The following is a 24,796-nucleotide window of genomic DNA, read 5'->3' as shown; positions in this document are numbered from 1 at the left end:
AGTACTTTGTATAACTTATCTACTTCCTGCCCACATAACCAGCAAAATAGGTACTACTGCTACCCCCACTTATAAAAAAGAAAACAGATGTTTGGAGAGTTTATAGACTTGGCCAGAAATGCAGAAAAATGGGCAGAACCATGACCAAAATTAGGGCTGCTAGACTCCAGAATCTGAGCTCCTCAAGCAGATTGATGAGCATATGGTGTGTATGTGTTAGCAGCTGAGAAACTTGGGAAGAGTTAGAAAATGCTAAAAAGGAAAGTATGCCTGAGGATAAATACTTCCTTTTTCACAGAAGATACTGGCAGAATTGGCACATCCACTGTGCCCCACGCGAGTTTCTTTTATTATGGGTTGATACTTGTGAAGGCAAGCAGCCACCTAAATATCACCACCCTCATTGAATGAGCTCCCAACTTGTGTTTGGCAGGCAAGGACATGCTAGGACAAGAGGAAGCACAAATGCAGCTGTAGAAAGATGTTTTTCCTTTGTGTAAAAAGGCCCACATGCATTTTGATCACTAATGTTAAAAATCCAGCTTATATGTGGCTGGGCGCGGTGGCTCACGCCTGTAATCCCAGCACTTTGGGAGGCCGAAGCGGGCGGATCACAAGGTCAGGAGATCGAGACCACGGTGAAACCCCGTCTCTACTAAAAATACAAAAAAAATTAGCCGGGCGCGGTTGTGGGCGCCTGTAGTCCCAGCTACTCGGGAAGCTGAGGCAGGAGAATGGCGTGAACCCGGGAGGCGGAGCTTGCAGTGAGCCGAGATCGCGCCACTGCACTCCAGCCTGGGCGACAGAGCGAGACTCCGTCTCAAAAAAAAAAAAAAAAAAAAAAAAAAAAAAAATCCAGCTTATATATACATTTAAGTATAGTAAATTTTTAAAAAAGATATGGTGTTACCTATCTCACAAAGAGTTAACAGTTAGGCTGCAGGAAAAGTAGGAATGTAGCTGGAAGTCAGGAAAAACTCAACTTAGATATTGTCATGATTCCCTTTCTCTTGCACCTCTGCTTTACTTTGTGTCATTTTCGGTGTGCTTTTTGCTTCTGAGTGACTGACTTCATCTATAAGGTAGAATGACGTGGCCACTAAGAGCTTCTGATTACAGTACCTTGGGATGAGATCAATTCCACTTTACATTATTGGGGAAGAATGTTGATTGGCACTGTTTGGGCAAGTGCCCACCCTAGAATAATTAACTATAGACTTGTTTATTGAAGGTTTTGCATAGATTAAGTCTAGCTCCAGAGTTTGTTCCCAAGTGGAAGTGTCAGTGAACGGGAGTCACTCTATCTAGAAATCTGACGCAACTCTGAAGTTTCTGGAAGCACAAACCAATCCCCTGCTCTGGTGGGTCTCCAGAAGTCTTGTCAGGGCTTTCAAGACTACGTATTTCCAACAGATGCCATAACCCTCCACCCATCACCAGCACCACTACAGAGAATGACCACCACCCACCACTCTTGTCCTTATTGCTTTTGCAAAAGCTTGACATTTGACAGCAAAACACTGCATTTGGCATTTTCCTATAATATTCCTATGGAACAATTTGGTAGACTTGCCTATCAAAGATATGGATTCCTGATACCTGAGAAGATAAAAGAGAAAGTGCCCAAAACAGGTTAGGTACAGTAGTAGTTGTATTTCTGGTAAGACTTGGAGTGTGGACATTGTCTGTTCTCTGTCTGTCTGTCTCTCCCTCCCTCCCATCCTTTGTCCTCTCTCTTCTTCCTAACGTTCAACTTTCCTCTCCCTTTCCCTGAAATGGCTTCCTAAATTCCTTGAGCTTATTTTCTCTATTCTGTCAAAGCAGTCCCAATGATAAGGAGCAATATTCCTTCAATTTTTGTAAGTGAGTCCAAACAACATTTAAATATTGCTGAATACTTAGGAAAGAATTTAGACTAGTAGACAAAGTATTAATATTTAAAGCTATTAAGTTACTTCTGAATTGGTTAATTAGCACGGTTACCTTATTTTCTGTAAAAATGAGACTGAACAAATGTACCACGCATTTTTGTTCTTCTGGGACCTATTAAAATACATAGGCATTTAACTTCGGCAAGATAATAATGATGCCTGACAATGTCATCCTGACAGGAACACTAAACATCTCTACGAGAATACTCTGCAGATTTCTTAATGCATAATCAAAATTATTGTTACCTAATTAAAGTATGCTTTGGAACATGAACTGAAGGATAAACTACTAGGATAAGAAAGCAGGAAAAAGCAATGTGCTATTTCTTAAGCAAGAAGCCAGAGAGAAAATGCAGTAGAGGATCTTTGCTGATCTAGCAAAAGCTCTTGGTACGTGATATATTATAATGTTGTTAGGCATTTATCTGTCAGGCCAATAAAAAAGTAATCATCGAGGAAAATGTAGTAACCATGGTTCATGTAATAATGTTAAAATATAACTTTTGTACACTTTTGGTTTTCTGCTCATATGCAAGATTTTGTCTAACCCTAAAAGTGCTTTTTAAGAAATCTAAATTTCTTAAACAATCTAAAGCAAGCTATGGATTTTCACAGCATCAGGATTTTTGCCTAATTAAATAATACTTTGATATTCCCAACAAGCCAATAAAATAACAGAATTTTAAAGGATGCCAAGGAGATTGAAGGATTTGTGACCTGTCCTATTATAATCAGTACTTAATGAATGGCTATTTATTATCCTATCGATATCACTCTGCATGAGGTTAAGCCATTTGATTGTATTTTTCCATGTTCTACGTTGCATTAAAAATACATTGTGCCAGACCCCTGGTGCTGTGAAATTTATTCCATCAGTGCATAGGTTTGACCAGACAAGTGCTTTGAATATACTGATGAATATTTCTCTAACTGTCATTACATGACCTACCTCCAATTTACATGCAGACCAGTTGCCAAGGACCCAGCTGTAGCAGGGGGTCACTGGGCAGGTTTTCTGCTGGGTAAGCTCTGTGGGGCATGGCCGTCCTTCTCCTTGGGTTGGCATAATGATAAATCGAGTCCGGCTCATTCGACCTAAAATGATAAGGGAGGTGTCAGCTTTTCAGTTAGTTTGGCCTGGAAAGGGACCTGAAGAACAGAACGTTGCCTTATACATGTAAGTCTTCATTTTAATAGACTGAACTATGTCCTATCCCACTTTTAGTTTTTCTGTCATTTTCATTTAGAGTTCTACAGAGATGCAGGCTATCTAGGTTTTCACAATGTTTGAAGGATCTGAAATTCTGTCTTCTACTTCTTTTAGTCTTCAAAGTACAAACTTTCTATTGTTGCCAAGTAGACTAATCTTGTAAACATTGGTAGACTGTTAATTCATTTAATAAATATTTATTAAGCTCTAGCATGATCAAGGCATCCTGTAGTGTGCTAGGGTAAAGTAAAATTGCCAGATGTATCTTCTACCATCAAAGACCTCATATTTTAAGACAGGATTACAAATATTAAATCCAAATAGTGAGTATTGCCTCTTCTGTGAGGCAATAAGCATAAGCATGAACATAAGCAAGTAAGGCAAAAATTACACATAGAATCCTAAAAAATTCCCTAGGAAGGTGCCACCCCAAGGTCCCAATAGTGTCTTTCAATTAATTCAAAACAGATAATTTTTTCAGAGGTTTAGAACCAATTTCTTTCTTCGCTGAGCACAAGATAAAGTTGTTGGCTTGGATGAAGGAACCAAGATGTTTAAAAAACATATGTGCAGATACCAGCTCCTGTTCTGCAATGAAAGACAATTGATTAGTAAAACTGACTCAGGAAACAGCAGTGCTCCCATATCATCTTCTGCCCCCTCCTAGGCATTAGGTCATCAGCTCATCAAGTGGAATAGTGATGGAATAACCTACATTATTGGTTTGTGCTTCTCTCTGTCTCTCTCTTGCACTCATTCACTCTCACTCTCTCATTCCTACTCACCCTGGTTCTTTCTGATGAAGTACTCAGCACATATAATTTAATTACTACTAGTTATTTATGAATATGATGGACTCTCAATGTTTTTATAAAGTTAATTATGTAATTGTATTTGTGATAAATGTTAAAAGAAAAACAGGGTTCTGTGGAAGCATGAATTAGAATGGCAGCCCATTTTGAGAAGGAACCAGAGATCACTGCCATGAGTAGTGGAACTTTAAGTATAAATCTGAAAAGATGCAAGTCAGATATGATGTGGAGAGAGAATGGGCCACACAGAGCGAAGAGAAGGTGAGGCACAAAGGATCACATGTCTGAGGACCTGACAGAAGCCAGTGCAGCTGAAGCGGAGAGTGACAGTGCAAAGGGCTTGAGAAAATGTTGTTAAAGCTATTACAAGCAGAGTCTTTTAGTTGATGTCAAAGATTCTACATTTATATCCTAAGAGAAATGGAAAGCTAGTGCGGACTTCACTTCTAGATAGAATTCACTTGAAAGCCCTGGATAGAAACAATTACAGATACCTTCAAGTTTAGTGATAAGTAAGGGTGACTCACACTTTCAAAGAACTAGACCTCTTACCGTCCACCAGAATATTATCATAGATTTGGTGGTAAACTAACTCTCTGAGAATATCCTTGAAGAAAACCAGGGGGTTCTAATCACTGGCTTCTAAATTCCTTAAGGTTTATACTTCCGTGTCTAACATGGTACTTCACAGACATTAAGTAAAGTGGACTATATGTTTAATTTATATTTTCATAAATTATTGATGTGATATTATGTTATATGCAAATATGTGATGATATAATAGTATCAATACATTGATTGAGCTGGTACCATACGTTAGGCAATATTTTCAACACTTCGTATGCATGGACTCATTTAATAGTGATAACAACCCAAGAGGAAAATTCTACTGTTCTCCCATATTATAGATGACAAAACTGGGGCTCAGAGAATTTAAGTCACTTGTTTCGGTTTAAAAAAACAAACAAACAAAGTAGGCTGCAGAACAAGATTCAAAGCAGTTTTACTCTAGTAGCTGCTTCATTAATCATGCTGCTGGGTAGACATGAGCAAGACAGCAAAGACAGCTACCTTAGTTAAGTCTTTTTATAGGAGACACACAAGGAAGTTTAGATGGTAGTTGTATTAATTCATTTTCAGGCTGCTGATAAGACATACCCAAGACTGAGAAGAAATAGAGGTTTAATTAGACTTATGGTTCCACATGGCTGGGGAGGCCTCAGAATCATGGTGGGAGGTGAAAGGCACTTCTTACATGGCAGTGGCAAGAGAAAAATGAGGAAGAAGCAAAAGCGGAAACCCCTCAGATGAGATAAACCCATCAGATCTCATGAGACTTATTCACAATTACAAGAATAGCATGGGAAATACCGGCCCCCATGATTCAGTTACCTCCCCCTGGGTCCCTCCCACAACATGTGGGAATTCTGGAGATACAATTCAAGTTGAGATTTGGGTGGGGACACAACCAAACCATACCATTCTGCTCCCGGCCCCTCCAAATCTCATGTCTTCACATTTCAAAACCAATCATGACTCCCCAACAGTTCCCCAAAGTCTTAACTCATTTCAGCATTATCCCAAAAGTCCACAGTCCAAAGTCTCATCTGAGATAAGGCAAGTCCCTTCTGGTTATAAGCCTGTAAAATCAAAAGCAAGCTAGTTGCTTCCTAGATACAATAAGGGTATGGGTATTGGATAAATACAGCCATTCCAAATGGATAACTTGGCAAAAATAAAGGGGTTATGTGGCCCATGCAAGTCCAAAATTCAGTGGGGCAGTCAAATTTTAAAGCTCCAAAATGATCTCCTGTGACTCCAGGTCTCAATGTCACATCACACTAATGCAAAAGGTGGGTTCCCATGGTCTTGGGCAGTTCCATCCCTGTAGCTTTGCAGGGTACAGCCTCCCTCTTGCTTGTTTTCATGGGCTGGCGTTGAGTGTCTGCAGCTTTTCCAGGCACATGGTGCAAGCTGTCAGTGGATCTACCATTCATGGGGATGGAGAACGATGGCCCTCTTCTCACAGCTCCACTAGGCAGCATCCCACTAGGGACTGTATCTGGGGGCTTCAACCCATGTTTCCCCTCCGCACTGCCCTAGCAGAGGTTCTCCATGAGGGCTCTGCCCCTGCAGCAAACTTTTGCATGGGAATCCAGGCGTTTCCATATATCTTCTGAAATCTAGGCAGAGGATCACAAACCTCAATTCTTGACTACTTTGCACCCGCAAGCTCAACGCCACATGGAAGCTGCCAAGGCTTGGGGCTTCCACTCTCTGAGGCCACAGCCCAAGCTTTATGTCGGCCCCTTTCAGCCATAGCTGGAGCAGCTGGGACACAGGGCACCAAGTCCCTAGGCTACACACATCATGGGGACCCTGGGCCTGGCCAACAAAACCACTTTTCCTGCTGGGCCTCCGGGCTGTGATGGGAGGGCCTGCCGTGAAGTTCTCTGACATGCCGTGAAGACATTTTCCCCTTGGTCTTGGGAATTAACATTAGAGTCCTCATTACTTATGCAAATTTCTGCAGCTGGCTTAAATTTCTCCTCAAAAAAATATGGCTTTTTCTTTTCTACTGCATCGTCAGGCTGCGAATTTTTCTGAATTTTTATGCTCTGTTTCTGTTTTAAAATGGAATGCTTTTAACAGCACCCAAGTCACATCTTGAATGCTTTGCTGCTTAGAAATTTCTTACACCAGGTACCCTAAATCATCTCTCTCAAGTTCGAAGTTTCACAAATCTCTAGAGCAGGGGCAAAATGCCACCAGTCTCTTTGCTAAAACATAACAAGAGTCACCTTTGCTCTAGTTCCCAACGAGCTCCTCATCTCCATCTGAGACCACCTCAGCCTGAACTTTATTGTTCTTATCACTATCAGCATTTTTGTCAAAGCCTTTCTACACATCTCTAGGAGGTTCAAAACTTTCCCACATTTTCCTGTCTTCTTCTGAGCCCTCCAAACTGTTCCAACCTCTGCCTGTTACCTACTTCCAAAGTCGTTTCCACATTTTTGGGTATCTTTCTAGAAGCGCCCCAATGTACTGGTATCAATTTGCTGTATTAATCTGTTTTCACACTGCTGATAAAGACATAACCAAGACTGCGAAGAAAAAGATGTTTAATTGGACTTACAGTTCCATGTGGCTGGGGAGGCCTCAGAATCATGGTGGGAGGTGAAAGTCACTTCTTACATGGCAGTAACAAGTGAAAAATGAGGAAGAAGCAAAAGCAGAAACCCCTGATAAACCCATCAGATCTCGTGAGACTTATTCACTATCATGAGAATAGCACAGGAAAGACCGGCCCCCATGATTCAGTTATCTCCCCCTGGGTCCCTCCTACAACACATGGGAATTCTGGGAGATACAATTCAAGTTGAGATTTGGTTGAGGACACAGCCAAACCATATCAGTGGTAAAATTTCTTTCAGTGATAATATAGGCAAGGGCTCATTCCGCAACTCCAGGCACAGAGCTCTTGCATGGAGTGTATATGTTTACACAGATGTTCTTCCCAGAATCACTCAAATCATACAGGTCAGATGTCATTCACATCAAATGTTGTCCCTGCCAGATGAACACATTTGGCACAAGATTTCACATTCAGTTTTGCTTAAATACTCTTCAAGTTTTATAATAACTTTAATGTTTATTCTCTTGACTCAAATACCTATTATCCTAATGTCTTTATAATTGCAGGCTGTGCCATCCATCTTTGTAAGGATAATGACAATGTGGTGTCACCTTTATCACAGCCAAAGAGGCTCTATTTCATTATAACCAAATAACTTCCAGTTTGTCTTGAATTGATGGCATGCTGAGGGCCAGTACTATAGAATCATTTTATTTATTTCCATTAAGGTGACAGATAAGTTTTGCTGGACGTAAAGGTAGAGAAAATCTAATAAATGCAAAAGAAAAAAATGATGCTATTACTTTTTAAAATAATGAAGTCTCAAGATCATTCATCGGAAGCACAGCTATATGGTTTCTCTAGCTTTTGGTATCCAAACACAAAGAGAAGATTTCCAGACAATGCCTATTACTTCCAAGAATATTTTTTGAAACCAAGGAACATATAGTAAATCTGTATTTTGGTGTATTTTGTGTTTAATTGTTTCATGTTAAAGTTCAACAAAAAATATTGCTAATAAATGCATGCAAGTGTAAGAGAAAATTACTAGACCTGATACTTCTGTTGGGTAATTGTTATCTCTATGTTTCTTTTTCTATTTAGGTCAAGGATGTTTTGATTGTATGAGTTAAAGAACCAAAAGTGTATCCCTCAAATAAAAAATGTGGATGTTCTCAATAAAGGGGCCTGCCACCTCCCAGGGTAGTGGTCAAGTATTACTTGAGATGCCAGATCTCAGAAAGGATGGAATATTTAACCAATCAGCTATCTCTCAGCAATAATTGTTCTATCAAGAACTCCGAACAGCAGGAGCCAGAAGGAATTGTTTTGGCAATGATGAGTTTTGATGGGAGAGAGAAAGCAGTGGAGGATGTGGTCAAATTAAAGGTAAAAGTATGGTGTGGTATGGAACATGAGAGAAAGAGAATTTGAAACTAGCTGATGTGCCAGGTACAGTGGCTCACGCCTGTAATCCCAGCATTTTGGGAGGTTGAGGAAGGGGCATCACTTGAGTCCAAGAGTTCGAGACCAGCCTGGGCAGCACAGCAAGACCTCATATCTATAGAAAAAAAATAGAAAGCTAAAAAATAAACCTGATATATGGTGGAGACAGGCCTGGAATGGGCATTAAAAGTTTCTAGTTGGAAACAGTTCTCTCCAATTAACAACTAGTAAACGATTATGACTACATGCAAGTACTTTAACTCCTCTGAGCATAAATTTTCTGTAAAATAAAACTGAGAATACAAAACGTCTTTATTACTTGAAGATAATTCATGTTAGAAACAAATGCCACTTAAAAGTGAAGCTATTTTAAATAGGAATTAAATTATTTTAAATAAATAGTAGATTGGATTAAGAAAATGTGGCACATATACACCATGGAATACTATGCAGCCATAAAAAAGGATGAGTTTGTGTCCTTTGTAGGGACATGGATGCAGCTGGAAACCATCATTCTTAGCAAACTATCACAAGAACAGAAAACCAACCACCGCATGTTCTCACTCATAGGTGGGAACTGAACAATGAGATCACTCGGACTCAGGAAGGGGAACATCACACACCGGGGCCTATCATGGGGAGGGGGGAGGGGAGAGGGATTGCATTGGGAGTTATACCTGGTGTAAATGACGAGTTGATGGGTGCAGCACACCAACATGGCACAAGTATACATATGTAACAAACCTGCACGTTATGCACATGTACCCTACAACTTAAAGTATAATAATAATAAATAAATTAAAAAATAAAAAAATAAAATAAATAGTAAAAAATATTTAAATGAGACTTTTTTTCCGAAACTAAAAAGAATGGAAGTGGGTTTATTTCATCCAATATCCACAAGTATATATATTATGATTACAATTATGTACTCATTATTAGGACAAATAAACTGGTCATTGATATTTCTTACATAATTTTATGACAGCTGTAAGAGATCTTGATGTTTCATAACTGACTTTCACAGCTTGAACATGAAGTCTTTGGCTGTTGAGTCAATGATCATCAGTTTTCCAAGGGCTCACTTTATTCTTGGTGTGACGATCACTCCATAGTGTATCCCCTTTGTGGTGGACACACATTTAATTTACAGATAAAGATAGATCAACAAATCCCCTGATTTGCAATGACAGAACATGTGTGTTAATGGAGAAAGCTTGTTGACTCGGTACAGGTTCTGTAAATGATAAGTTTATTCATGAATATTTTGATGTTATGAGGGGTTTGGCTGTCTGTGGAATTCAAAATAATGTAGATTCAGGTGAAGAATATCAGATGATGAGGACTGCCTGGATATGTGTCACATAGGTTATACAAATAAAAAGTACTATATAAAACCAGCTCACAAGGGGTTGGGCACAGTAGCTCATGCCTGTAATCCCAGCAGTTTGGGATGCCAAGATGGGCAGATGACTTGAGGTCAGGAGTTTGAGACCAGCCTGACCAACATGGTAAAACCCCATTTCTATTAAAAATACAAAAATTAGCAGACATGGTAGTGTATACTTATAAACTCAGCTATTCGGAGGTTGAGACAGGAAGATTGCTTGAACCTGGAAAGCAGAGGTTGCAGTGAGCCAAGATCGCACCACTACACCATAGCCTGTGACTCCATCTAAACAAAACAAAACAAAACAAAACAAAACAAAACAAAAAAACTTGCGGAATATTTTAAATATAGTAGATGCTTTTATTTTTTTCTTCTTAAACATTTATTTATTTATTTATTTATTTATTTATTTATTTATTTATTTTTTGAGTCGCAGTCTCGCTCTGTCGCCCAGGCTGGAGTGCAGTGGTGCGATCTCAGCTCATTGCAAACTCCGTCCCCCGGGTTCACGCCATTCTCCTGCCTCAGCCTCCTGAGTAGCTGGGACTACAGGCGCCCGCCACCACATCCGGCTAGTTTTTTTTTTTTTTTTTTTTTGTATTTTTAGTAGAGACGGGGTTTCACCGTTTTAGCCAGGATGGTCTGGATCTCCTGACCTCGTGATCCGCCCGCCTCAGCCTCCCAAAGTGCTGGGATTACAGGCACGAGCTACCGCGCCTGGCCTTAAACATTTATTTTTAACAAATACTCTCATATCAATTCCTACAACTGACCCTGAAACATGCCTGTAATGAGTACATAAAGCATGCTACCTGTGTCTCCTATATTTTATTGGGCTTATTATAGTAAATGCACAAAATTATAAAATACATAATTACTCAGCCAGTTCCCAACCCATCAAATCCCTTAACACTGTATCCTGGACTCTTTCTGTTCTCAGAGTAATAGTGAAGCTTGCCGCCATACATATCCTCCTGCTTTCAAAGTCAGAGGGGAAGAATTTCCTTGGAAACTCTCTGGAGTTGTCTTGCTTGGGTTTGTGTTTTCCAATAACAGCATAAGACATGACAATAGGTATCAGCTGGGAACTAAATTCAATCATAAATATTGACAATATGCTGAATGAGCAATGCCCGTTGAGATGAAGGAACAGAAGTTGCTCTCTATTCGTGCACTCATCAGGCTACAAAACAGAGAAAGACACTCCCTATAAAATATATTTCCAGTTAAAAAAGACCTAAATCATGGTAGGGTAGATTTGCTATTTGCTAGTAATTCTCCTCTCTGAGCCTTTTCCTCTTTTACCCTGGAGAATACTGGGACCTCATTATAAACAACATTGATATTAAGCTTATCGTTATATGAGCAATAATCACTAGCAATGAAAGAAAAAGGATTGAATGGCAAGATCTTTAGAAATGGTATACAGGTTGTAGAAACAAAAACAGAAACAGAGGGGCCAATCCCAGTGACTGCATACAGGTTTAAAGCATATAAGACTAGATCATATTCCCACTTAACTAGGCAGTAGTCAAACTTCCCTCTTGAGGCTCCACTGACAAAGTAAATGTAGGAAATTTTAAGCAATTCAAACAAATCTCAAAACTGGTAAACATTTGTCAACGTATACACTTAGAAAAAGAAAGGAAGTCAAACGCAGTAATTCCCTATTCTGACCATATTTTCCCATCAAAGTAGCCAGTCACCATGCCCTTTAGAGAGACATGCTGTAAACAACAATTCTTCTGTGGCCCTGACACATAGTCACTGAATTTACTGGAAATTATGGTTTTGATAGCTTCGGCCAATTTGGATACGGCCCAGGCAAAGTATATACGTAAGAGATAATGGAAAAGGAAATATAAGAATAACAGAGAGATTGTTGAAGACGGTTCCTATTGACTGGAAACAAACAGCTCATTGAATAAAATATCTGAGCAATTTACATAAATGTACCTATAAACTCCAGGGCACCGTAGATATATAAAAGCAATAATAGTAGTATATGAAGTAACTTTGAGTTTCCAGCGTGTCTATGAATATCATTATTATTGGCTTGCTTTCCATCTGGACATTACTTCTTTTGAACATAAGTTAAATTTCCAAAGTTTATGCACAATCATTGACAGAAAATGGTCACCCAGAAGCCAACATCTAGAAGGGGTTGGCCAACTAAAACACCATGCAGAATAGGATACAATGTCACTTAACTGAAGTTAATGGTTCCTAATAAGAACCCCCAAATCAGGTTAATGAATAAAAGATTTTCGCTTTCAAGGGATTTACCCCTATGGATTTATTCTTAAGCATTTGGTACCTGCAACCTAGTGCTAGACAATAGCAAATACTAGCGGATGACAACATAAGTGAAAAAGAAGCAAAGGAATACTAACAAAACCTCATTAGTAGATGGTCATATTCAATCTAAGTTAACTTTAGTCATATGTGTTTCTGTGTTTAAGGCATTTTATTGTATGATACCTTTTGTCATTGTAAAAGCATTCCTCGTTATGGAGGGAGGCGCTAAATTAATTGAGGGAATACAATGTGTTTTAATATACAAATGATGTCATACATTCTTGCTTAGCTTTTTCTCTTCCTTATCCTGCTTTCTTCACTTTCCTGCCCCTGATAGTTCCTCCCCTTACTCTCCGAGTCACATAAATCACTTTAACAACCCCAGTTTCAGGCTGAGTTTAGGACATAGTTATTAATATTATCCGTTAACACATGATAAACTGAGACTCAGAGAATTTAAATATTTTTTGTGAAATGATACAGTAGAAGGTTTGGAACAAAGATTTGTCTTGCTCCAAAAGCATATGCTTTCCAATAGATCTCATCTAATCCATTTCTTAGGTATCAGATACTATGCTCTAGTTATTAGGCCACTCGAACTAGTTTGAGAATTGCACTTAGATCTTTTGCAATAAATTTGTTATATGTATTTGTACACTCCATATTTTCTTTAGCAAAAAGTAATGAAGGTGACTGTGCTAACACCTTTCTCCTATGACAACTTTTTTATTTGCTTTCCGGTACTTATCAGAGTAAATTTCTGAAAGTAGTCGAAAATCAGGTTGTATATAAAATGCTCAATTAATTTCATGTGGCTCTTTAGGCAGGACATCTACTAAAAAGTGGTTAAAGCTGTACTTTTCATTTCTCTTAACAAATATCAGGAATTTTTATCCAAGTTCATTTTAAGTGCAAAATTTATTTTAAATATTACTGGTGGATACAGATTCGGAATCAAGGCTATTTACCAGTATAGCGGAGTGGAAGAAAATTACGGTCCTGATCTGCAACCTAAAGACAGCTCTTTAGCACGTGTGTGGTGTTAACACAGCAGTAATTCTACACCAAGAGATACAGTCCATGAGCTTCCCCTATAGAGGAATTCCTTGGCTTATACGAAAATTGCTTCAGGTCTCCAGATACCCTGTTATCCTAGAGAAGATCCAACTTAAGATAAACATTCTATAGGCTTTTCAGAGCAAAACAGACTCTAGTCCCAGCCAGGATCACATCTCTGCCAGGTACATGGGAAGTAACAAGACCACCTGTTTAGAAGTCAAGGCCGTGCTGTCAAGGGACTTAGATACGTATTTGATGGCAGAATATTAGGCATTTCTGACATTGCTTGGATATGACTCCAGACTTTTCAGTAGTAGAGTATGTATATGCATTCTGACCACTTACTTTCAGTTCTATTTTCAAAAATCACATTTCAGTTCCATTAAAAACTAACACAAGTTGAGGGACCACTGTAATATCTATAAACAGCAGCAATACCCACAATGAGCCATTTTCATGGGATGCAAGAGGGTCAGAGAGAGTGAGTTTGCAAATCTTGGAGCTAATATTCCCACTCTTTTTAGAGAAAACCATCAGAGTCACACATTACCTCTGTAAGATTTGCAGCTATTAGATAAACTACATAATATGCAACATTATTGGTTGTGAGGCAAGAACCTATTTACAAGGTTTAAAATTCAGGGGGACTTCTCAAAGCTTTAATATATCTCACTGTCCTTTGTGTTCCCACCTATGACCCATTTTCTCTGCTTATTCTCAAATATACCCATAAATTATAATAATTTTTATAGTGATATAGCACGCAAACCAGGGCCATGTACACAATAAATGATACAGAGTGTCAGATATACAGGATCACAGTAGAACAAATGGGGTCTTTGGAGACACCTGAGCTTGGGTTCAAATTCATTCTCCACAACTGACAAGCTATGTAACCTTGGGCAGATTACTTCAGTGCCTATCATTACATCTGTAAAACTAGGTCTACACTTCATAGTACTGTTGTGAAGAATTACTAACATACTCCTAGCATCAGTAATTATACCCTTGACCAACAGGTATTAAAAAGCAATCACTCTCATATTTCATCATTTTATAGATAAAAACAGTGCAAGAGAGTTCTACACAGGATAAGTGAGCAGTCCAACATCCTGCAACTTGCCATGGAAAAGCTGACTTTAAAACCCAGATCTCTGAACTTCTTGTCTGTTGTTTTTCTTTCATTCCACCACCTAGCTTCTTGTTCTTTTTCCATAAGAACTAACTACTTTATACAGTAAATAAGTCTGAATTATTATGACAGACTGTCCCCAGTCAAGAATACCACACATTGATCAAATTGGATGCAGACACCAAAAATTAAAGTTACTGGCTTGCCCTTGAAACCTAAAAAAAAAAGCTGGAAATCACAAAGTTGTTGTTGTGTTTTGGAGTTAATACAAAATTATTTTCTCATTATGGGCTAGAGTCAACAGAAAAATTATATGCCATCTGGGAAACACAAGAAGTAGGCTGGGTCATATGCTATAAAAATATTATAAACTCATATGCATTAAATTTAAAAATATAAAATACAAAGAAATCCTAGTCCGGATTTAATAACATTCTTAGAGTGTTATCAGTTAAATAATTATGAATAATTCATGATATGCTAAATTTAGAGAGTTCTATATCCTACTGAACTAATGAAAATTCAAGAGACAAAAAAACATGACTAATCCAAATATTAAGCTCTTCTATTACAAGCTTTGATCTTTGAAATCTATCTAAAAAGATCCCTTAGTGGAAGCTTAGAATCAGTCTCTCTCTAAATTGAAATAAACTGGATTCAAACTGTTCTGACCTTGAAATCTTTAACACAATTAAAAAGTATATGCCAAGCATCAGGTGTACATTAAAGAGGCAATCCAGACACTTGGAAAATAAAGTAAGAGCTCATTCAAAATTTCCCCTCAGATCATTGCAGTTCTGTGGGTTCGATGATGAAGTGTGGCTCATGGGGAAGCATAAGGGACATCCAGCACACCAGGTTTTGCCCAACAACTCTGCGAATGCAGAAACAGAGATAATTGTGTGAACTTTTGTTTTTGATAAAGACATCAGCTGAGAACTGCAGCTGCTGAAGTTTGACTCCCAGGTAACTCGCATGCCCACTTTAATGTGACTAAATAAACTCTACCTCTTCCTGTCGTCTCTGCCTATTGCTACAGCCTGTTCGAAAAGAGAAAGCGGCTCCTACACAAGACAGTTGCTGGCACTTTGTCTTAGAACAGGCGAGCTGCTGATAGTTTCCTAATGATAGTCTCCAACCTTTGCAGCTCCACAATTTGGTCTCTTAAAAAACAAGTTCATCTGTACCATACATTCCTGCTTCTGATTACTGCTATTCATTTACTGTTTGTTTTTCAGGCTGTGCTCTATGAGGATTCAAGCATGATTTAAAGACAGAATTATCTTATTTTAATAATATTATTCTCTACCACAGGAGTGATGGTTAGGGAAGAGTGGTGCCATCAGACTGGAGCAGGAAGGCTGGAATGGGGACGACATTTGGGGATGGTAGGGAATAACACGATACACCCACAGAGGCTGCCTTGGCACAGTCTTGAGGGTATGTGCTTAAAAATTCAAGGGCCATATATCCTATTCCTCTTTGTACCACTCAATTTTGTTTTTAAAGTTGGAGACTTGGGCTGGGTAGGGTGGCTTATGCTTGTAACCTCAGCACTTTGCGGGGCTGAGGCAGGCAGATTACTTGAGCTCAGGAGTTTGAGACCAGCCTGGGTGACATGGCATAACCCAGTCTCTACAAAAAATACAAAATTTAATCAGGTGTGGTGGCATGTGCCTATAGTCCCGGCTACTTGGGAGGCTAAGGTGGGAGGACTGCTCGAGCCCAGGAGGCAAAGGTTGCAGTGAGCCAAGATTGTGCCACTACGTTTCATCCTGGGCAACAGGATAAGATTCTGTATCAAAAAAAAAAAAAAAAAAAGATAGAGGTTGGGCACAAATAAATACAAGTAGAAAATACTCATCTTTATATTTTTGTCTGAAGGTCTTAACATGGGACGTTAAATAGAACAGGTAGTCAAAAAATGCTTGTGAGATTGAACACTGAGCAGCCTAGCAAAGAAAACACTAGTCACAAGAGCTATAGCACCATCCTGCCCAAATATTATCCTACTAGACCCTTAGAAACTAGCCAGAGGTGATGTGTAACTGATGCCATACTTACATGCCAATAGACACCATCTACATGATTTCCAAGTACTTTATGCAACCTGATTTCTTCGCTAGTCTTTCTGTGCCTTAGTTCACACAAGGACTTTTCTTGTGAAATCTGTGTTTTGTTTTCGTCTTTGTTTATTATTCTAACGATTGGAGAAAGGTGAATTTTAGCTCAGACTATAGCTGCCTAGAACTCCTGAATAGTAGGATTCAAATTTGCATGGGTTTTTGTTGTTTGTAGACAAACAGGGTCTAGTAGACAACAGGGTCTGATGAGTCCACAGCACTACTAGAACTGTTCACAATTTTTAAGTGATCTTTTAATACTAAACTTATGGTTTGGGGTCTTATTCGTAAAGGCTTGCAATCTAGTATGCAAGCTCTTCCCCTTTCAGCTTTCTTTTTATGGTCCAGAACCATCTAGGCAATGACAATAATAAAATTTTTTCAGTGTGCCAAGAACTGTGTTTCAACTGTGAAGATTTACCCACGAAGAATACAAACAGGGTCATTGGCCCCTTAGAAAGATAGACATGAAAATGGATTCAATTCGTGCATGATAAAAAATCGTAGGAGGCAGTCACGGGGATGATGGTGAGAGGCTCCATGTAAGGAAAAGTGGCAAGGTGAGAAGAAGCATAATTTGATCAAGGGTGTGGTTGAAATGTAGTATATTGGAACTGACAGAGCTGGCAGGGCAGTACAAGGTGATGGAGACAGCACAGGTGAGATCCTGAAGATTCCCGTGGGCCATGTTCACAATACAGGACTTTATTCTTTCTTGCCTTTTCCATGCTATCCTTTCTTACTGAGAGAAACAAACATCCCAGCAGTGGCCCTTGAGGACAACACTGTAGTGCTTATGGCAGTGGGATATCCAGAATGGGTCTCTCTGGACAGAGGAGCAACCAGCTTTTTCAATGAAAGACATCACTGATGCAAACAACACCTCTCATTTGTATGTCTTTTGTGGATTCATCAATGAACATTATTACTAACTTGTTAGTTTACTCTCTGTTGTCCCTAAAATAGATTTTAAGCTCCATAAAAATAGGGAAATTGCCTTTTTTCCCCCAGTGCTGATCTCGTAGTACATAAGACTATAACTGACACGTGTGTATTTGTTTATGGATAAATAAATAGATGAATGACTTATATGTCAACATAAAAACACTTGGTCAGATATTCATTTTTAGAATATCACATAGGCTATGAATATAGTGTGTAGAATTTGGAGAGGGGTAAGGATGAGATATAAAATTGACAGATGAGGGTGACTGTGTCTATGGAATAATTTTTAAAAGATCCTATGGAGTCTCCAAAAATCCTCTCTTCTACAGACAGGTAGAGGAACATGGAGGAGAAAATTCACATATACTAAACACTCATGATGTGTCTGTTACTATGCCAGGTGTCTTTTAATACTTAATTTCATTTAATTCTCACAACAAAAACTAAACCACTAACATGTGCAAAATTCCAATTTATAGATAAAGAATCAGAGACTCAGAAAGATTTAGCTAAATGTACATGCTTAAACAGCTACATTTGCACGTAGATTTATACAACTTTAAAGTGGATGCCCAGTGGAAACCATGCCTGGCTGCCTCTGAAAACAATTGACAAACTATTGGTTAATCACTGTAATCTCGGTCCTAAGACCTGTCATTTCATTTCCACAAGGCCTTTGCTCTCATTTGTGCAAGAAATTACATATTATTGTTGGACATTGCAATTCCCATGTTTTCATTATGAGTAACATTCTTTGTAGAAGTAGTTGTCAATTTTTCTTAGTCACATTTTCCTAATATGTACCCTGGTTACCGTTTTTGGCCCTGCCCTCTCTAGGATCTTACAGTTGAGTTCACAGATGAGCTCCTTTTTAATCATGAGTCATACCTAGTTTCTCACACAGTCCCAACTAAAGAAGATAATTATCAACAACATCAGCACATCCATTTGTGAGTAGCTTATAGATGAGTCCATAACTTAGTGCCAGTGGTCCAATATGAGAACTTCTAGAAAACTGCTCTCAAATCTCTGTGGTTGACAATCAGATCAAGGTATCCCATCCTCCCCTCCCAATTATGATCTCTCCAAACTGCAGTTCTTCTTCCCATCTCCTCCCCTGTTTAATTTGCCTGCTATGGTTTGGATGTGGTTTGTGTCCACCAAAAGGCATGCCAACATTTGATCTCCTCTGCAGTGGGGTTGGGAGGTTAGGACTAGTGGGAGGTATATGAGTCATAGGCGAGCATTCCTCATTAACAAATTAATGCCCTCCCTTGGAAGTGAGTGAGTGCTCACTCTTGCAGGAATGGATTAGCTCTTGCAAGACAGAATTGTTAAAAATGTGTGGCTTTCTTGGTTTCTTGTTCTTGTTTTCTTTCTCACCATGTGACTGTTTTGCACATGCCTGCTCCCCTTCCACTTTCTGTCATGAGTTGAAGCAGCCTGAGACCCCCACCAGATGCAGCTGTCCAATCTTGCACCTTACAGGCACCAGAATCATTAGCCAAATAAACCTCTTGTCTTTATAAATTACACAGTCTTAGGTATGCTGTTATAGCAATACGAAATGGACTAACACAGAAAATTGGTACTGAGGAGTGAATTCTGAAAATATGAAAATGATATCTGAAAATGTGAAAGTGGGTTTGGAACTGGGTAAAACACACACAGGCTGGAAGAGTATGCAGGGGCAGGCTAGAAAAAGTCTGCATTGCCATAAATGGAGCAATAAGTGTGATTCTGATGAGGTCTCAGAAGAAGACAAAATGATGAGGGAGAGTTTGGAACTTCTTAGAGACGGTTTAAGTGGTTGTGACCAAAATGCTCACAGAAAGATGGACAGTAAAAGACATGCTGATGAAGTCTCAGATGGAAATAAGGAACTTATTGGGAACTGGATAAAACACTATCCTTGTTACACCATAGCAAACAACTTCGTTGCATCATGGTCATGCCCTATAGCCTTGTGGAATATAGAACTTAAGAGTAAAAGAATAGCATACCTGGTGGACGAAATTTCTAAGCAGCAAAGCTCAGGCTGCTGCTGCTTCTAATTGCTTATAGTAAACTGCTAGAGAAAAGGGAAGCTGAGTGGAAAGATTTGGAAAATTTGTAGCACGGCCATGTGGTAGAGAACGAAACAGTATCTTCAGGAAAGGAATACAAGAATACTGCCAAGAGACCCTTTGCTAAAGAGAGTAGCATGGCTAAAAGGGAGCCAGGTGGTAATGGTAAGAACAATGGAGAAAAAGCCCTGAAGGCATTTTAAAGATCTTCTTGGCCAACCCTTCCCATCAGAGGTCCAGAAGTCTAGAAGGAAAGAATGGTTTCAGGGGACATGACCGGAGCGCCACAGCCCTGCGTTGCTGCAGAGATCTGCTACCCACATCCCAGTGATTCCTGCTGGAGCAGCCATGGCTCAATCTTCCCTAGATGTAACCATGCTGTCACTCTGGAGAGTCCAAGCTATAAGCTTTAGGAGCATCCACATCCACATTACTAATTTTGTAATGGGGAGCAGTGAAGGTATGTTGACTTCCACCTAGATTTCAGAGGATGTGTCAGAAAGCTTGGGACCCCAGACAGAAACCTGCCACAGGAGTGGAGCTGCCACAGTTTTCACCATGGCAAAACCTAGTAGATTCCTGGAAGCAGGGCTGCCCTGGGGACCCCAGACTGCAAAGCCATTGGCAATGTGCAATGCCCACTTGAAAAAGCCATAGGCATTCAACTCCAACTGGCGAGAGCAGCCACATGAGCTGCACTCAGCAAAGCCATAGAGGTGGGGTTGCCCAAGGCCTTGGGAGCCCACCTCTTGCACCAGTGTGCCCAGGACATGAAGTCAAATGAATCTGTTCCAGAAATTTAAAATTTCATGCCAGTCCTGCTATGTTTTATACTTTCCTGGGTCCTGTCATTTCTTTATTCAGGCCTATTTTTCTATTTTTTTTTTTTATTATACTTCAAGTTCTAGGGTACAGGTGCACAACATGCAGGTTTGTTACATATGTATACATGTGCCAAGTTGGTGTGCTGCACCCATTAACTCATCATTTACATTAGGTATGTCTCCTAATGCTATCCCTCCTGCTCCCCCCACCCCATGAGAGGGGACGTTCCCCACTCTGTGTCCAAGTGTTCTCACTGTTCAATTCCCACCTATGAGTGAGAACATGTGGTGTTTGGTTTTCTGTCCTTGCGATAGTTTGCTCAGAATGATGGTTTCCAGCTTCAGCCACGTCCCTGCAAAGGACATGAACTCATCCTTTTTATGGCTGCATAGTATTCCGTGGTGTATATGAGCCACATTTTCTTAATCCAGTCTATCATTGATGGACATTTGGGTTGGTTCCAACTCTTTGCTATTGTGGAAAGTGCCGCAATAAATATATGTGTGGATGTCTTTATAGTAGCATGATTTATAATCCGTTGGGTATATACTCAGTAATGGGATGGCTGGGTCAAATGGTATTTCTAGTTCTAGATCCTTGAGGGATCGCCACACTGTCTTCCACAATGGTTGAACTAGTTTACAGTCCCACCAACAGTGTAAAAGTGTTTCTACTTCTCCACATTCTCTCCAGCAGCACCTGTTGTTTCCTGACTTTTTAATGATCGTCATTCTAACTGGTGTGAGATGGTATCTCATTGTGGTTTTGATTTGCATTTCTCTGATGGCCAGTGATGATGAGCATTTTTTCATGTGTCTGTTGTCTGCATAAATGTCTTCTTTTGAGAAGTGTCTGTTCATATCTTCTGCCAACTTTTTGATGGGGTTGTTTGATTTTTCATTGTAAATTTGTTTAAGTTCTTTGTAGATTCTGGATATTACCCTTTGTCAGATGGGTAGATTGTGAAAATTTTCTTCCATTCTGTAGGTTGCTTGTTCACTCTGATGGTAGTTTCTTTTGCTGTGCAAAAGCTCTTTGATTAGATCCCATTTGTCTATTTTGACTTTTGTTGCCATTGTTTTTGGTGTTTTAGTGATGAAGTCCTTGCCCGTGCCTATGGCCTGAATGGTATTACCTAGGTTTTCCTCTAGGATTTTTATGGTTTTAGGTCTAACATTTAAGTCTTTAACCCATCTTGAATTAATTTTTGTATAAGGTGTAAGGAAGGGATCTAGTTTCAGCTTTCTACATATGGCTAGCCAGTTTTCCCAGTACCATTTATTAAACAGGGTACTCCCATTTCTTGTTTTTGTCAGCTTTGTCAAAGATCAGATGGTTGCAGATGTGTGGTATTACTTCTGAGGGCTCTGTTCTGTTCCATTGGTCTATATCTCTGTTTTGGTACCAGTACCATGCTGTTTTGGTTACTGTAGCCTTGTAATATAGTTTGAACTCAGGTAGCATGATGCCTCCAGCTTTGTTCTTTTGGCTTAGAATTGTCTTTGCAATATGGGGCTCTTTTTTGGTTCCATATGAACTTTAAAGTAGTTTTTTCCAATTCTGTGAAGAAAGTCATTGGTAGCTTGATGGGGATGGCATTGAATCTATAAATTACCTTGGTCAGTATGGCCATTTTCACAATATTGATTCTTCCTATCCATGAGCATGGAATGTTCTTCCATTTGCTTGTGTCCTCTTTTATTTCACTGAGCAGTAGTTTGTAGTTCTCCTTGAAGAGGTCCTTCACATCCTTTGTAAGTTGGATTCCTAGGTATATTACTCTCTTTGAAGCAATTGTGAATGCGAGTTCATTCATGATTTGGCTCTCTGTTTGCCTGTTATTGCTGTGTAGGAATGCTTGTGATTTTTGCACATTAATTTTGTATCCTGAGACTTTGCTGAAGTTGCTTATCAGCTTAAGGAGATTTGGGGCTGAGACAATGGGGTTTTCTAAATACACAATCATGTCATCTGCAAACAGGGACAATTGGATTTCCTCTTTTCCTAATTGAATACCCTTTATTTCTTTCTCCTGCCTGATTGCCCTGGCCAGAACTTCCAACACTATGTTGAATAGGAGTGGTGAGAGAGGGCATCCCTGTCTTATGCCCATTTTCAAAGGGAGTGCTTCCAGTTTTTGCCCATTCAGTATGATATTAGCTGTGGGTTTGTCATAAATAGCTCTTATTATTTTGAGATACATCCCATCTATACCTAGTTTATTGAGAGGTTTTAATATGAAGGGCTGTTGAATTTTGTCTAAGGCCTTTTCTGAAAATATTGGGATAATCATGTGGTTTTTGCCTTTGGTTCTGTTTATATGATGGATTATGTTTATTGATTTACATACGTTGAACCGACCTTGCATCCCAGGGATGAAGCCACCTTGATTGTGGTGGATAAGCTTTTTGATGTGCTGCTGGATTCGGTTTGCCAGTATTTTATTGAGGATTTTTGCATCGATATTCATCAGGGATATTGGTCTAAAATTCTCTTTTTTTGTTATGTCTCTGCCAGGCTTTGGTATCAGGATGATGCTGGCCTCATAAAATGAGTTAAGGAGAATTCCCTCTTTTTCTATTGATTGGAATAGTTTCATAAGGAATGGTACCCGCCTCCTCTTTGTACCTCTGGTAGAATTTGTCTGTGAATTCATCTGGTCCTGGACTTTTTTTGGTTGGTAGGCTATTAATTATTGCCTCAATTTCAGAGCCTGTTATTGGTCTATTCAGGGATTCAACTTCTTCCTGGTTTAGTCTTGGGAGGGTGTATGTGTCCAGGAATTTATCCATTTCTTCTAGATTTTCTAGTTTATTTGTGTAGAGGTGCTTATAGTATTCTCTGATGGTAGTTTGTATTTCTGTGAGATTGGTGGTGATATCCCCTTTATCATTTTTTATTGCGTCAATTTGATTCTTCTCTCTTTTCTTCTTTATTAGTCTTGCTAGCGGTCTATCAATTTTGTCGATGTTTTCAAAAAAGCAGCTCCTGGATTTATTGGTTTTTTGAAGGGCTTTTTGTGTCTCTATCTCCTTCAGTTCTGCTCTGATCTTAATTGTTTCTTGCCTTCTGCTAGCTTTTCTATTTTGGAATAGGAATGTGTACAAATGTCTATACCACCATTGTACTTTGGAAGTAAATAACTTTTTTTTTTTTTCGTAGACTCAAAGCTGGAAGAACTTACCTTCAGTCTCAGATGAGACTCTGGATTTTGGGCTTTTAAGTTGGTACTGAAACAAGTTAAGACATTTAGGATTATTGAATGGAATGGCAGTAGTTTGCATGTGAGAGGAACATGAGATTTTAGATTCACCAGTGGATTGCTATGGTTTGAATTTGGTTTGTTCCCATCGAAACTCAGATCAAAGTTTGATCCCCTTTGTGGTGGTCTTGGACAATGAGGTCTATGGGGTGGTGTGTGGGTTGTAAGTGCAGATCCCCCATGAATGGATTAATGTCCTCCCTGGGTGTGAGTTCTCATTCGTTGAATAGATTCATTCCTGCAACACAGGGTTATTTCTCTCTTGCTTCCTCAGTTTCTATCTCTTGCTTCCTCTTTCATGATGTGATCTCTTTACAAACACCTTCTCTCCTCTGCTTTCTGCCATTAGTTGACACAGCCTGAGGCTTTTACCAGATGCAGCTGCCCAATCTTGAACCTTCTAGCCACAGGAATCATAAGCCAAGTAAACTTATTTTCTTCATAAATTAACAAGTCTCAGGTATTCTATTATAGCAGCACAAAATGCACTAAGATGTACTAACAGTGTACCAGGATTTCTCCCTAGGTCCTTACTCCAAATTTTTGACATGTACCTTATGATATATTGCAACTCTACTTTAGGACCAGAGTTCTATCCAAAGCCAACTCTGTTTTATGCTATGGTCTTGTTGCTTTCTCTTCCGTGGACCCAGATCTTGATCCCTACTTCAACCTAATGACTGGAATGCCATCTCCGTTTCCACTTACCTGCCTCACTACTGAGTATCAATTGCCTTCTGCATTCCTTGCCATGGTGCATTACTTATCCACTGGGATTCTGGGATCGTGTAGTAATGATTTCTGTTTCTTCCCCAAATATTTATACTCCCTTCTCTTTATAACATTATCGCTGAGATGTGACTGACAACTCAGAAAGTACATTTCCTTCCCTGCCATCTTCCAATGAGTTGGAAATGTAGAGCAATTTTGTCTAATATATATGTCAGAAATGTATGCTGCTTCCAACCCAGTTCATAAAATCTCCACAGTGCCAAGTGATATCACCATCCAGAGTAACTTGGTCCTGTTAAAGTGGCAGAACCTCTGTGAACTTGTGTCCTTGATTTACATTTTGAAGAATAAAGCCCTCTATTTATATGGGTGAAAAGCAAGTCTCTAGTCTATTAGGTTCAGCCTAGGGTGTGCTTTGGGGGTTTACAG

The 24,796-nt window shown here is 39.3% G+C and overlaps 1 protein-coding gene across 2 annotated transcripts in view; it reads right to left on the bottom strand.

Annotated features, from left to right (window-relative positions):
* The window catches only part of LOC105492585 (thrombospondin type 1 domain containing 7B), a 900,526-nt gene that overhangs the window by 32,206 nt on the left and 843,524 nt on the right, over positions 1–24,796 (bottom strand). For both annotated transcript variants that reach the window (XM_071072671.1, XM_071072672.1), the window contains exon 21: positions 2,881–3,026. In XM_071072671.1, coding sequence (XP_070928772.1) covers positions 2,881–3,026 — 146 coding nt within the window. The remainder of the gene's footprint in view (positions 1–2,880; positions 3,027–24,796) is intronic.

This window comes from Macaca nemestrina, chromosome 11, assembly GCF_043159975.1.
Source record: "Macaca nemestrina isolate mMacNem1 chromosome 11, mMacNem.hap1, whole genome shotgun sequence".
Taxonomy (NCBI): Eukaryota; Metazoa; Chordata; class Mammalia; order Primates; family Cercopithecidae; genus Macaca; species Macaca nemestrina.
Note: the sequence above shows the minus strand (reverse complement) of the source record. Positions and strands in the feature narration are given on the sequence as shown.